Source organism: Camponotus vicinus, unplaced genomic scaffold, assembly GCF_025532165.1.
Source record: "Camponotus vicinus isolate PSW18456_S1 unplaced genomic scaffold, iyCamVici1.0 SCAF_4, whole genome shotgun sequence".
Lineage (NCBI taxonomy): Eukaryota > Metazoa > Arthropoda > Insecta > Hymenoptera > Formicidae > Camponotus > Camponotus vicinus.
The window spans coordinates 22591535-22605815 of record NW_028141976.1 but is presented as its reverse complement, the minus strand read 5'-3'; the positions used below and the strand labels follow the sequence as shown (position 1 = coordinate 22605815).

At 35.3% G+C, this 14281-nt stretch overlaps 2 protein-coding genes across 3 annotated transcripts in view; both read left to right on the top strand.

The window, feature by feature from the left end:
* Nucleotides 1-6732, top strand: part of LOC145971123 (beta-1,4-glucuronyltransferase 1-like) — a 47366-nt gene extending 40634 nt beyond the window's left edge. For both annotated transcript variants that reach the window (XM_083098449.1, XM_083098443.1), the window contains exon 4: nt 4519-6732. In XM_083098449.1, coding sequence (XP_082954575.1) covers nt 4519-4725 — 207 coding nt within the window. In that variant the 3' untranslated portion in view covers nt 4726-6732. The remainder of the gene's footprint in view (nt 1-4518) is intronic.
* LOC145971119 (protein O-mannosyl-transferase TMTC1-like) overlaps nt 4799-14281 on the top strand; it is a 230681-nt gene continuing 221198 nt past the window's right edge. The window contains exons 1-2 of the mRNA XM_083098435.1: nt 4799-4883; nt 12688-12856. The gene's annotated coding sequence lies outside the window, so the exon portion shown is untranslated. The remainder of the gene's footprint in view (nt 4884-12687; nt 12857-14281) is intronic.

The window sequence follows — 14281 nt, the reverse complement described above, 5'->3', positions numbered from 1 at the left end:
GAGCGCAAACTGTCAGCATCGGCGTGTCACGATCGTAATGGTCCGCGGCGATGATAGTGACACCGTCCATTCGATACCGAAGCGTGAAATTAACCCGGGCGCATTTCCCCCAGGTACTAGAACCGTAAGCTTATCTTCCGCGCGACATGCAATTCCATTTTTGCGAGCGAGCGTGCGGAGCGAGTTGCACCGCGTCCACGTTTCCGCTAGTTGTAAAATTTTAACTCCGCCGCTGTGTGTTTGTAAAACATGCGGCTACACGAACACGTTTAAGCACCTTTTCCTTTTTGGATATCCGGAGCACAGAAATGCCCCGAACAGAATAAATAAAACGTCGAATAGAAATCGTGAGGTGCATTGCGAGTTTATTAATCGATATAGCAACGCACAACAACCGCTATACTCTCTGGAGATTATATTTTTCGTAGAATATTATGTTTGCTGTTTTATTATCATTCTTATTTTTACGATGAGACGTGCAAAAGTTTCTTATTTTAGAATTTATTGCACATCCCTGGTAGAGGGATATCATATTTTACTCTGGTCGCGCTTATAAAATATAATAGCTATAATACGCGTTCTCTCCATGCAGCCGCACGTACTTACAACTATGTGGTCCGATTATGTGATACGCTATACAGATGCATACACGAACATGTACAATTGTGACTAATGCAAATACAAAACCGCCGCTCTCTGGTGACCCACTGCAATATTATGCATTACCATTCGAAAGCCGCAAACGATTACCTTATCTCCCTTATAAGCGGCAAGTGTTGTTGTATTATCTCTGGCGGATGTAGAACGAGCTAGATCTCTCGAAAGAATGATTTTTTTCACTGCGTTCGTTATAAAAATGTAAAAAAACACGCCGGAACAAGTGCTATTTTTTTCTAAATAGTGAAATTATTAATCCTTCTTTGGGGAAACAGTAGTATGTTTGAATATTTTATATCTCTCTTTATTAATTTCAATAAAGAATATATAATATTTGTAGAAATGATATTTTGAGAAAGAAGAATCTAAACGCTCGTGCTCGTTAAAAGAGCCATTATAGAGCGCATAGAAGATAGAATTATGTAAATAATATATTGCATGCTTTGCATACATATCCTCTTTTCCGCCCTTCTCCGTACATTCTCTCATTCATTTATTTTTTACTCGCACTCGCACACGCGTACGGCGCCATCGTGACCGCTCTTTGAGTCCTTTGAGCCCTGCCGGAAGGGAGAGAGATCCTGTCGAGTTTCGCAAATTGTTCATCCCGTCGCGCAAAAGTTTCAACGGACCGTTTCGCGTTCTCGGGAGCTTTGACGTGCATTATGCGTTATTGTGCGTCACGGTTTGCGCGGAATATTCTCTACTCTAGCTGTTGACAGTTGTCGATGTTGCATATGGTAGTTCGAGAGGCCGCGTCGGAATTTCAAAGGGGCAAGTTTTATGGCAGGAGCACGTCCCCCGCGTTGCCTCCTGCTTGTTTTATAGCTGTGCATATCGCGTGCATATATATATATGTATAGTATGCATTAATGCCGCAGTAGCCGTGGTATATATGCATTATCCAATAATCGTCGCGATGACGAAAGTTTCGCGTACAAACAGGCCGTGCAATGGTGTGCATTCGCAAGCAGCATCAGGGCACGTGTAAGTTCAGCAAACATCATTACGCCCGCGAGTCTGTAACGAATGTGAGACCGCGAGGTTTGTTAATTAAGAAGATACGTCAGCCCGCCGTGTTGTTTAATGCAATCTGTTCCCCGAGAAACCCTCGGCAAACAGTCGGTCGTCCTCTTTCCGTAACCAAGAGGTTTGCGCGCGAGAGGCGCACTTTAGCCGCAAGGATGTAAGATCCGCGCGCGAAACTGAAAGGAATTTATTATCTATCCAATTAAGACAGATAATTATGCACGGTGTCCGCTTGCGCCAGCGCAAGCTTGTTAGTCATATAATCTGTGCGAGAATGTCATATATACGTGTTGAACTGTCGGAAAACAGTCTCTGTCCCCAGAGATCAGATTTATGTCATTTCTTGTCCGAATTTGATTCTTAAATACATGAAACTACAATTACGCGAATTTTTTTTTTAATTTAAAGCTCTCCTTCCCGTCGTTGTTGCATTTTCCATCGTATCTTGATTTCCATACTCGTTAAACTTATGTCATTCTTATGTGTAGGGAGTATAAATGTCAAATTATTTTTCATGATCATATTTTAAAGATTAAGATTTTTTTCGTAGCTGAAAAAAATACAATCTGAATCAAGATTTGTGATGTAACTTCGTTATGTTGCGTAAGTGCCGTGCCACGCGTTATATGCTTTCAAAGCAATTGTATGGGACGAAACCCAGTCTGAGGAAGAGAATCGACACGAGTTATGAATGCGAGCTTGTCCCGTCAATCGCGATATATATTTTGGCAGTGTCAGCACACTATAATAACGTGACGAATTGTGTGCATCCATTGCGACATGTATTGCGGAGACAATCCCAGGACGTCGCGACGCCTGTCACACGCATGTCGCATCATCGTTATGTATAATTATTCACGAGGTCTACATCTCCAAGATCTAGAACGTGGTAGATTAGATTCTGTCTATCAATTTCCTCCGATGATATAATTCGCGTGCATACTGCTGTCCCCATAGGTTACCACTCTTCGTCGCATTAACTAACAATATTCCCGCTCAACCCATTCCATAATTAAGATCATCATTTATCATTCACTTCATGTGCTAATTTTGATCCATTATCTCGTTTCTAATTCGATGAGGAGCTGTGGCTGCATCAAGATGGCTTTGCATTCTGCGTTTTTGGATCTGCATGATACATCTTCATGATCCCATCGTGTATTTATGATGAGTAATGATATGAATATGAATATGTGGTCCCCAAAATTCTTTCTCTCTCTATAAATGTATAAGAAGTATATATGCAAATAATTTCTACATTTTCATAGAATAGAATTTTAAATAATCAATTTATATCACGTTATAATAAATAGTATAATTTATATAAAGTGATAATTTATAAATAAAATAGAAAAGCAAAGCAAGCTCATAGGAGATATTTGCATTCAAGCTTTGGAAAATGAAGTGTGCCATTATGCATATCGGAACAGATTGACTTCATATGAAGTAAATCATTATAGACAAAGTTGGCTACATATACACACACACATACAGAGCTGTCGCGAATATTGTCGCCGTATATTGTTACGTGCGATTATTCACGAAGAGGCATTCAGACTGGAGGAGAACGGGCGTACCGGATCTCGTCCGTTAGGTCTGTCTGGCTTGTCCCGCCTGGCAAACCGAGGGCGAGATTACGACGCCATCCGCTTTTCTCCTTGCTGTCGCCCTGCTTACGCTGTCGGAAACACGGGACTTCCCGCGAAGACGTCACTATCCGAACGAATATCTGCGCCATGTTCTGAAAGCTACTTCCGCCGAAATGGGACGCACGTTCGAAAGTTGGCGAGGAGCACGCTCTCATCCGGAAATGTCGCAACGTCATACAAATACGGTGTACAAATGCGTTTGCCGGTTATAACGTCCGTTGATCTCTGATGTCTATTTGGGCGCAATTTTCGATACAATTCTGTCACTATACCGTGCCAAGATTCTATTACTTTTTCAGTGTACATAACTAACGATACGATTTATATAGGTCTTCAGAGTAATTTCTGCCAAGATTTAATTGCACTTAAATATTACGATTTTTATAAACTTCAAACGAAAATTCTATTAAATATTATATGTAACAGTTTTATCGTTAGAAAAGGAAAAATCGTAAAGACGATCTTCGACAAATGTAGAGCTCCATTATTAAATAAAAGACAATTACGATACGTTACTAGGTATTTTCGCATATATTTACGACAAAGTACATTGCGATACGCGCTCGTATTAAAAATTTCCATTTGCGCGCCGACCTAGAAGAATGTAATGTCATTTCCTCGACCGGATCTTATTCCGTAGAAATGACAGGCATGCTCGCTTGCACGTACATACATACAAATACAATAAATGCATGGAGGCTTACGCAGACGCCCGCATTTATTACGTCGCGACGCGGCAGCCAGAATCTCCGCTCACCGTGGTTTCGAATCAGAAACTCCCCGAGCTTCGAAGCGGGCTCGTAAAGAATCTAGGTGCGCTCCGTTGCGCCGCTCGTCTCACCCGCCCGCGGTTACCGCAGATCGGTCTCTGCACAGATTTGTACGTGTTATATCTCCCTGCCAGCACTCGCGAATCTCGCCGTGGAAAATGGTCCGCGAACGATTCTCGCCATTTTCGCGGTCCTGTGATAAATTCTTGTTGCCCCGCTGTTGATTTCGATCGAGATATAATTGAATACGGGTTAGATTAAACCAATTAATATCGATCGCGGAATAGGGGAATACAATCGATCGATTGAACCGCGCTCGACTCAGTTTCCAATTTATTTCAATTTTCGATTTTAATTCCATTTCAGGGGGCACATTTGTCTCGTGTAACACCAGTCGCTCGTTTTTCTTGCAGGTTTACGAGATGTACGTGACGGGTTATCAGTTCAAAGTGCTATCGCCTGTATTTACGGGGCACTGGGGACTGCAGACTAGAAAGAGCAGGCCCGCCTGGCGCGAGCGTCAGAACAGTGCCAACAGGAAGCAGTTTGAGACGTTCAAGAAGGAAGTATTCGCTCGTTACATGCGGGATCCGCTCAAGATGATGAAGAACGCTAACTGACAAAAGGTCCATCGAGAGTCTCGTTGAATCGAGATTTCGCCGTCATTTACGTTCGTCTTGACACTCAACACATCGAAGAATCCAGAGTAGAGTTAGGCCTCTGGCTATTGTCAGTGCTCACACCATTTAATGTAGTCGATAGATTCCAAGTGTTTCACGTGAGTCAACGAATAATATTTATACTTTATCTTCTATCTTATCTTTATTATTTCAAAGCGATGCAGCGTATCGCGTGTAGATCTATAATTTTCTCTGTCAACTTCATTTAACTCTCATAATATTTATTATGTAAATCGCTTAATATTTTCTTTACTAATTGATATTCATTAATCATAGTAGAAACTATTTTTAATTATCTGCATACGCATTTGCGTAGAATTGATTCTATCTTTGATCTTTCAAAGATACTTGATTTTTTTACTCTTCGGGAACAATGATGAAACTGTATTAAGACAAAGTGCTCCAGTATGCTCGAGAGAGCAGATGCCAGATCGAGTAACCGCGATTCGCGCTACTTATCGAACCTTCCGGTTCATCGATTCCACAGGCGAAACCAACCGCGGAAACTCTTGTTACTTCTACTCACGATTCCCCAAAGTCATCAGAGACTGTGCCATACGGGATCGCGGAATAAATATCTTCTCGTGAGTTTCGCGGCACGTACTCGTGCATGAGGAGCGGGAAAACGCGGGCGGGAGATCTTAAGTGAGCGTACCTCGTTAGCTGTCTGGGGCTTAAGAGAGGGTGGCGTTTAACTCCAAAATCGATACTTCGCTTGACGCCGACATAGCGCCCCGAACGTAAAATAAACAAATAGCGTAAACTATCGTCATGCCGTATCGCCCTGATTGCATAGAAGGATGCGAATTATTTTATATATATATATAAAAGATGTCGTAGATTATAGTTTCTTTTATTTGGACGTGTTTTTTGACCAATATCGATTAAATCGATTTTTCTTTAACAATAAAAAATCGTAGTATCATTGATAATTTTTTATATAAAAAACTTTACAAGGGAATTTTATAATTAACTTTATAGAAAATAGAAAACAAAAAATTTCAAGAAATTTATTTTAATCGAATTTTATATATAATTCGAGATTTAATTAGACTAAATGGTTACACGCAAATCGAGTTTAAATTGTCTAAAAAATTTATAGATTAGAATATACAGAGAATTTTGGATACATATATAATCAAAGATGGCAAATATATGAAAGAGAATGACAAATAATATCTTATTATTAAAACGTGTTCTGTACAAGTCAAGTAGATCGACGATATTTATGGCGATATGGTAGCATCTAAGACGTAATGTACGCGTTTCGTTTAACAATATAATGAAATCGTTTCGTGATATTATAATATTTTTACATTAATAGCACCGTTATTTGTTTTACTTTATGAAACTGCAGGGCAATTATGAGGCGAAATGTCCCGAGATTTGTAGGTACAAGGATGTACCTACATTCGCTCGCGTTGTATAAGCTCAATAGCGACAACGATTGCTCAATAATATCGCCATCGATAACATTTCATCCGATTAAATCTTAGATAACATTTTCGTTTTTCCTTTTAACTGACATGATGCAACCTGTTAAATTTTTTAGCTTTTTTCTTTAATTAAAAATGAAGTATTTTATCGAAAAATTCCCACTTCGTTATTTATGTTTAACAATAATTACAAGAAATTGTGTAATACATAAGAAAAAATATCAGCTTTTTAGCTTATTTTATAAAATTATGAGGAAACTGTTGGTGCTGACACTGCATTGTCAGTTAGAAGTTAAAACGTTTCAACGTTTAATTTAAGGCACAGAGTTATCTTTATATTATAATGTTTTTACTGATAGATGTAAAATATAGCGCGTAGGCGATGTTGTGAAATGATATAAAATGTAATAAAAAATTACGAGAATTATGTATATACTGCTGCCTTTCTGATTCTCGCAATGAGTTCCTTGTTAAGGAGCGCAGCATATTAAAAGACGTGAAAATGTTACAAGTTCTGTCCTTTTATTCCTTCCGACAAGAGACAATAAAAAATTCTAAAAAATTTACTTAACTAAATTTAAAGAAATAATATTAAATCCATATTAATATATATTAAACGTTAAATCAAACATTAAAAAAGTTTCTGTTATTTTTCAGATTTAATTATTCGTGACATATTTATCTTTTATATCTATCATTAAACATTACAATAATAGAAAAATTAATTTTTATTCATATATATATATATATATATATATATATATATTTAAAAAATTTTGTTTTTACCTATACGACTTCTATAAGACTTACAATGTAAATCATGTTACGAAATGACGAGCAAAATCTCATTTTGCACGTATTTGTGTATTATATTTCGTCTCAAAGACAATTGCATCTCTCTCGTATTATGCGGTGTTGTTCCATGAGATAACACTTGACTCTTCCCATTCATTCCCTAATCCTGAGAGAGCTGCACGAATAATCCGATTAAATATTGCGCTATTGTGCTTTGCAAGCTCAAACGCGTCAATTTTTTTTACAGTTATCTCAAACGATCTTCCGAACGTTCGGCAGTTAACTTGAATCGCGAATGCTGACAATGGTCGACAGTAAAAAATATATATAGCAGGACTTCACCGGATGTGGGATGAAAATGCTAACGATCGGGCGGTTTCAGGGCACATTCCAACAGCTCCATAGCGCCAGGTTGCGGCTTATAGCTACGTTTTATCGTGTTACCGCAGTTGCATCGCGTGTCATAGGTGTCGACTTCGAGTTCATCCGGACCTTCGAGTACACTGTAAAGAGATATCGACGGCACGTGCGTTGAATATACAGAGCGGTACGAAAACACGCGAGTCATATCTTCGAGAATAGATTTTTCGAATTTAAAGAATTGATTTTTCTTTAATAAAAATATCGAGACAAGAATCACTTACCGATCTGCAAAAATTTTAATATTAGATATTTTAGTTAAAAATTTTTCACTGCAGGTTTTATCTGCAAAAATTTCCTCTCTCTTGATGCTTTTTGTTTGAAAAGTTATTATTTCGATATTTTCGTTAATAAAATATTGATTTGGATTTTTTGTGGTGAAATTTATCTCTAAAGTATTATTCAAGCTTTCTTTTTGGAATATCCTGCATATTATTCCATGATTCTTTTTGGTTGTATATAATCTTTACGAGCTTATTATTTAATAGTTTATCTATTCTCCATTTCTGTAATCGCATTTATGGAACCGTTTGGAGATGAAGGAAGGCACTAAGCTTCGCGCAGTCTTTCTTCTTCACAGTTTCTCGCGCATCGGAAAACACGATGGAAGTTTTCGTAGCTTACGTCAATGCACTCGATGACGTAACTTCACGTTTAAGCCCGAGATATAAACCGTTTTCCCGGCTTTTCCCCGCGATCGTTTCGGTTTAGTAAAGTTTGTTTACGACCATCGTGTCTCGTTATGCAAGATCGGAAAAGATGCGCGCGAGAAACCGTAGTCGTTGCCGTCGATGTTGCTGTTATAGTCGTTATCGCTTTTGGTTAAACCAACGTACAGATGCGCTATTTTAGTTGCTGTAAAGGATTACTGCGCGCAAGAGAGTGGAAGTCCTTAAAGAAAAAAAAATGTGAATTTACTTACATCACAACACATCAAATGCGTAACAACGAAAAAGATTTTATTTTTCGCGTAGTTCCGTCAACTTGATATTCCCACCTCAAGAAAATTCGAATATGCCATAATTAAATATTAACTTATTGTTCATTTGTTTTTTTTTAATCGCGAATTTATTACTCCTATCAATTAACAAAAAATAAATATAAAGGTGAGATTAATTTAACATTATACTAGCAATTTCACTTCCGAAAAACATTTATAGCAAATTATAAACAAAAAATATGTTAATTATTGATTAATTGCTCAAAGACACTACAAAAGTATATACGCAGAATCATATAGCTATATAAAATAAAAGTAACTAAAGGAAATAATAAAGTAATTAATAATATTAATTTAAATATTATTAATTATAATATCATTTCAAATATTCAATTATATATTTTATAAATATTAAATTAATTCTACACTTAATTCTATAAAAATATCTTGATTTTGAATTTATTGCTTGTAAAATGAGTTTAAAAGAATAATGCTTGCATCTACAAAATTAAATTATGCTATCGCAAAAATAAATTGAGCAATTAATTTTATAAATAATAAATTAATGAAATTATGAATTATTCATTGATTGCTTTATTATCGCTTGCTTTTCTGACCTACTTTTTCTCTTTTATTGGTCTTTTGCCTCTTTTTTATGATATTCACTTGCAAAAGCACGGTTAATTAAAATCGTGCTTACTAATCAGAACAAACGATTGCTCGGTATTTTACAACTCTTGATGGTCGTGCGACACGCATTTTCTTTTACTCTATTGTAACGGGAGACTTCGAAAATCATAGTTATATAAAACTATAATTTGTTTGACACTGGAAAATCACGGGATCGAATTCGTACAATGCTTGCTAACAAATAGATATATTTTACAATAATTTTAATATCTCTCATTACAACATAAGTGAATATATACGTTTTAGAAAATATATTTGAGTTAAAATTAAAATTAATGCCATATTCTATGACGCATGAAACATGCAATGCTCTCTTTTTTTCGGATTTTACTGTGGAAATAATAATAATAACCACATGTAATAATTTCGTGCTACATATATTAAAATATAAAAATTCTGTATTATATTATTTTTCAAAGTACAACAAATATTAAAAACCTAAAGATAAAAAATAAAATAAAAATATCTAATGCAAAAATACCTATTGCTTACGATCACAATTAATTTCAAGTGTATGTAAAGCCGAGCGGTCGTCGTATTCTAATGATAAATGCAGAGTAGCGAAGAACAAAAGAGAAAGAAGGGAGGCTTTGAGAAGCAACTATAAAGTAAGTAAGTTATATAATACTTATTTACATAATATTTGTTATTTAGAAAATTATTGTCTAATTTTTATCTTTGCGGTAGTATAATTTATTCTTTCAGCGAAAAATAAACGTTGGAATGTTTCAAATTATTTTTTAATTTTGATAGCAATTAATTCTAAATTTTAAAAATAATTTGATATTAAATTAATATGATCATTTTTTTCTTTCTTCTTTCCTATTTTTAATCACTTTATTCCTTTATAGTATTCTTTATAGTATTGCATTTATAACAATTTAAAAAATTTTTTACGATAGCTTTATGAATATTTATTAATTTTGGTATATTTGTTTTTATTTATAGTTTGCTATACGTCTTTTTCGGAAGTAGAGATGCTAATGTATAGTTAAATTATTTTTCTTAATTTTTTAATATCAATTTCCTGTTAATTAATAAAGACAACAAATTTATAGAATTAATATAATAATTTACAGGATTACAATAACAAATTAGCACATAATTATACAATTTGATTTCTCAAGATGAGAGTATCAGGTTAACGAAAGCTATCTACATATCCTCGCGTATACTTTGCTACTTGTGTGCACCGTTAATCCTGGAGCGCGTTTCTTGAAAGAGCACGCGTCGTACTACGGTTTAAGTATAATATATTCTGGCGTGAATGTTAAAGCTCGCGTTGTATATTCAACATCATATATACAGATTTATGCCGTTGCTCATTAATAATCATAAGAACGCAGGAGCACACTTCTAATTGCGTGATATATCACCGTGATTAGAATTTTACGAATATTCAGTTTTTTTATAATAAAGAGGAGAGATTATTGATTTTTTGCAAAACGGAACGGATAAGAAATAAGATTAATTTTATGTTTTTTGAAATTAGTTATTTGCGTCTCGTATCAAAAATTTTATTTTATGATAACAATAAAATACGCGCGCGTGTTATATTGTTAAATAAAAAACTCTTGATTATTATTCAAGATTTTAATATTTAGTCTTATATAATTTTTCACGTTTTATATCTATATTTTAAAAGACATTCTCTTATTTTCTTCGCATTTTCGTATTACAACTTGATAAGTATATTTTTCTCGACTAAGCGGTAACGACCTCCTACACTTTCTATGTTGTTGTCTCATTTTAAAAATGGTTTAATTTTTTACACGTTGCCAGCTATTTAGCTAGTCCTCGGTCAGTTTATACGGAGTAAAAAGATGTAGGATGATGTATGCGTAAGAGAAATGCTGCGGGGCATAAAAAACACAGACAGAGCAGAAAATAGATGGAGCGTGTACTAAGTACTATATACATGCACGCACTACATGTATTTATACGCGATATATCGTATCTGATTAAATTAGTAGATTCGCTTTCGCGAATTTCTCGTGCTTTCTGTTTTGTCCGTAGTTGAGATTCGAACGGTAATTCTTTCTTTTCTTCGAGCCATCATTTCCCCCTTATTTCCACCTGAATTTTTCTATTAGACTTCCTCAAAGTGCTCATTGAAAACGACGCTGGAAGAGAAAGCCTCATCGCGAAAAGCGTAGCAGCGATATTAAAGTTGTTTATGCGTCAATCAGCTCGAAAGATGAGCAGTCGTGACAGCAGTTTTACCAGAATAGCGATGAAATGACAGCACGTAATTAGATTTTCTGTTGTGTGTATTGGTTACTAGTGTTATGTTATAAATCACTTAATCATTTAATTTATCACAAGGAATTGATGTTATCGAGTAATCTTAGCCAATGTGAAATGATTGCCAAATGATATCAGATGATATTAGAGTTTATTCCAATAATTTTAGAAAAAAAATAAAAAGTAGAAAGTTTATATATTTTTATTCTTAATTTATTGTTAATTAATGACAAAAACTTCTTATGATTTTTATTTTAATATTAATATAATTATATCTTGAGATAATCATCTTAATATTAATATAATCTTAATATTAAATATACTTTATCAAACAAAATGAATTGAAACCGATTCAAAAGGAAAAAATAAGTAAAAAGAACTTCCGAGAAAACGTATGCGGGACACGTCACATGTTCAAGAGTTCGTCTTCGAACGTTCTCGCGATTAAATTCTATTTCTCACGCCATTCAAGCATTTGGTTAAATTCGCACTGTCGCGAATTTTTCGTTGTAAACCCCTCTCTCGAGGACCCCTCTCTCTTCCGTCCGCGCAGATTGCGCCTTTCTCGCGAAGCGTTAAGTTCTATATATCGAAGGAATAGAAAAATAAAATTCTCGTTCGTTGGCAGATAGAATTCATTCAGTTCTTCTTAAAAAATTCGGTTACTTATCCTGCGTTAATGTTATTTTTTATGGTTAATAGATTTAATACCAAAACAATTTGATTCGAATAATTACTGAAGAATGACCGTGTTTGAGAGATTATTAATTGAGTAAAAGGCAGATAATTGCATCAATTTGATGCCACTGTGATTGCAGTTTTTAAATAATTGAGATTATCGCTAACCCTTCCTCTATAACTGACACAAGGTGTATGGAATAGCGCTATAACGCTAAGCGAGCGGTCGCTAACGGGTAACACCGGTAGTCGGTGTTCCTATCTAACGTCGCCTAATACGGGGACGAGTCTAATCCCGTCTGATCTTGAATAATCTGAACTAATCTCGTGCAATCTAACGGCAGCTTTCGGCGCCGGGTACGAACGTTGGTGGAATAGGTCCGTTTTCAATTAGAGGGAACATTTTGCTGATGGCGCCTGCTTCCTCATACACCTCCCACCGCTCGGCTGGATATCTGCCGAAACTTCGTACGGATACGGAAGGAAGGTTTACGGATACGGATGCTGGTGGGAATCTGTCAGTATGAGCAATCCCCATAGATAATGGCCGGATTATGCAACCGGATTAGGATTTTCTACAATGCGCGTGTGCGTGAGCCTTCTTACGGATTCGTACTTTGATTAAATTCTAAGCACAATCAGCCGAGATCTCGCGTAATCGCTTAGTTTAATAGAATTTGCCATTTTGTATTTTTTCAGCATTCTCCCCGCTTTGTCAGAAATAGATGCATGAAAAATCGGGTTTCGCGAAAAAGCTACGTCCATTTGGAAATTGCCGTTCATCAATTGTAGCTTTCTCGGGGTAACCGCCGAGATTGAAATGGAATGCCAGGTTGACGTTTTGCCACACACTACGTGCATTGTTTGAGTAAGTTTTTGCATTCCGACCATTCTTGATTACTAACGGTACAATGCGGTTGCACGCTACTTTTTTTCTCGATTCGCAATACATTTCACCAATATGCATTTTTACGCGAATGCACAATCAACCTCAGACTTTTTTATAATATATATATATTGCGAATATAAGTGAAATTTAAACATCTAGTAAACTTTCGTTTCTCCACTTATCCGCTCTACGTTTCGAATTCTTATTCATTAAAATTGCAATAATAATTTATGCAGAAAATATTATACTTTCATAAAACACAACCGCATTTGCTATATAAACATATTAGTTGTTCTTACAATTTTTCTTATTATGTTGCAAAGTTTACTATTTTGGGAAAAAATATATTTATCCGAAGCACACAACATTCAGAAATTGATAAAATTCATGATTGATTAATTAATTTCCGAAGCAATACTTTCTGTAAACAGTGGAAAATGCTAAAGATAAAGTCACATAATATTAATATTCGATATTTCACTATTCATTGTTGATGTGGTATTAGTTTCTTTTATCATTGAATTTGTTTATTGGAAATGTCAGTTTTAAATACGATCGTGAATATATTACTTGTTATGCAATTATTTATTCCAGATTTAGCAGATTATTTTTATAACAAAAAATCTTGCATTGACAAATGATAAATGATATTAATATTCGTTACATAATCGATTTTAGAAAATTTCATTTTGATTTTAATATTTTAGTTTTGCATTATACATTTGAATTGTAATAAATATATTTCTACTTCGCTTTTTCATAGGTGGTATAATATTTTGCTGTTACAGAGAGATAATTATAATACGAGTTAGATCTTTTAAACAACAAACCAATTATATAAAAGACGGAAAGAAAAGAGTTTTTATCTTAACGAAGGTACACAAAAATAATATAAACAAAAAGGAATACTTTAATTTATCTCCGTAATTTGTTCTCTAACTGTGACTTACTTTCAACGGATAGCACCTGCTCCCAATTGGATTCTATTCTTTTACAATTTTCTTCTGCATTTTCACATTAATTTATCGCATCCATCCTTTGCAATCCGATTTCGTAAAACGATAAGATCCGTTCTTTGCGATTCGCGTGGATCGTAACTTCATCGTCTTTTCCTTTATTTGATTTTGAGTGTCAAATATTTGCGAAGTCTGGTAAGAGAAGATAGAGGAAAGAGGAGGGAAAAAGGAACAGACGGTTACGATTCTCTTCTAGATTACATGAGGATGCGGGTGATCAAAAGTTGAGGACTGATGTAACGGACGGAGAACGCGGTGGCGTCGCGACGAAAGTCATCTTGTAGGACCTGGTAGGCGCTTTGGGCGTCTGCAGAAGGAGAATCGTTTTGTAATTGATAGGAGTGTTTGTTTTCGCATTTGTAAATAGCATTCCATTAGTGCCGCCGCG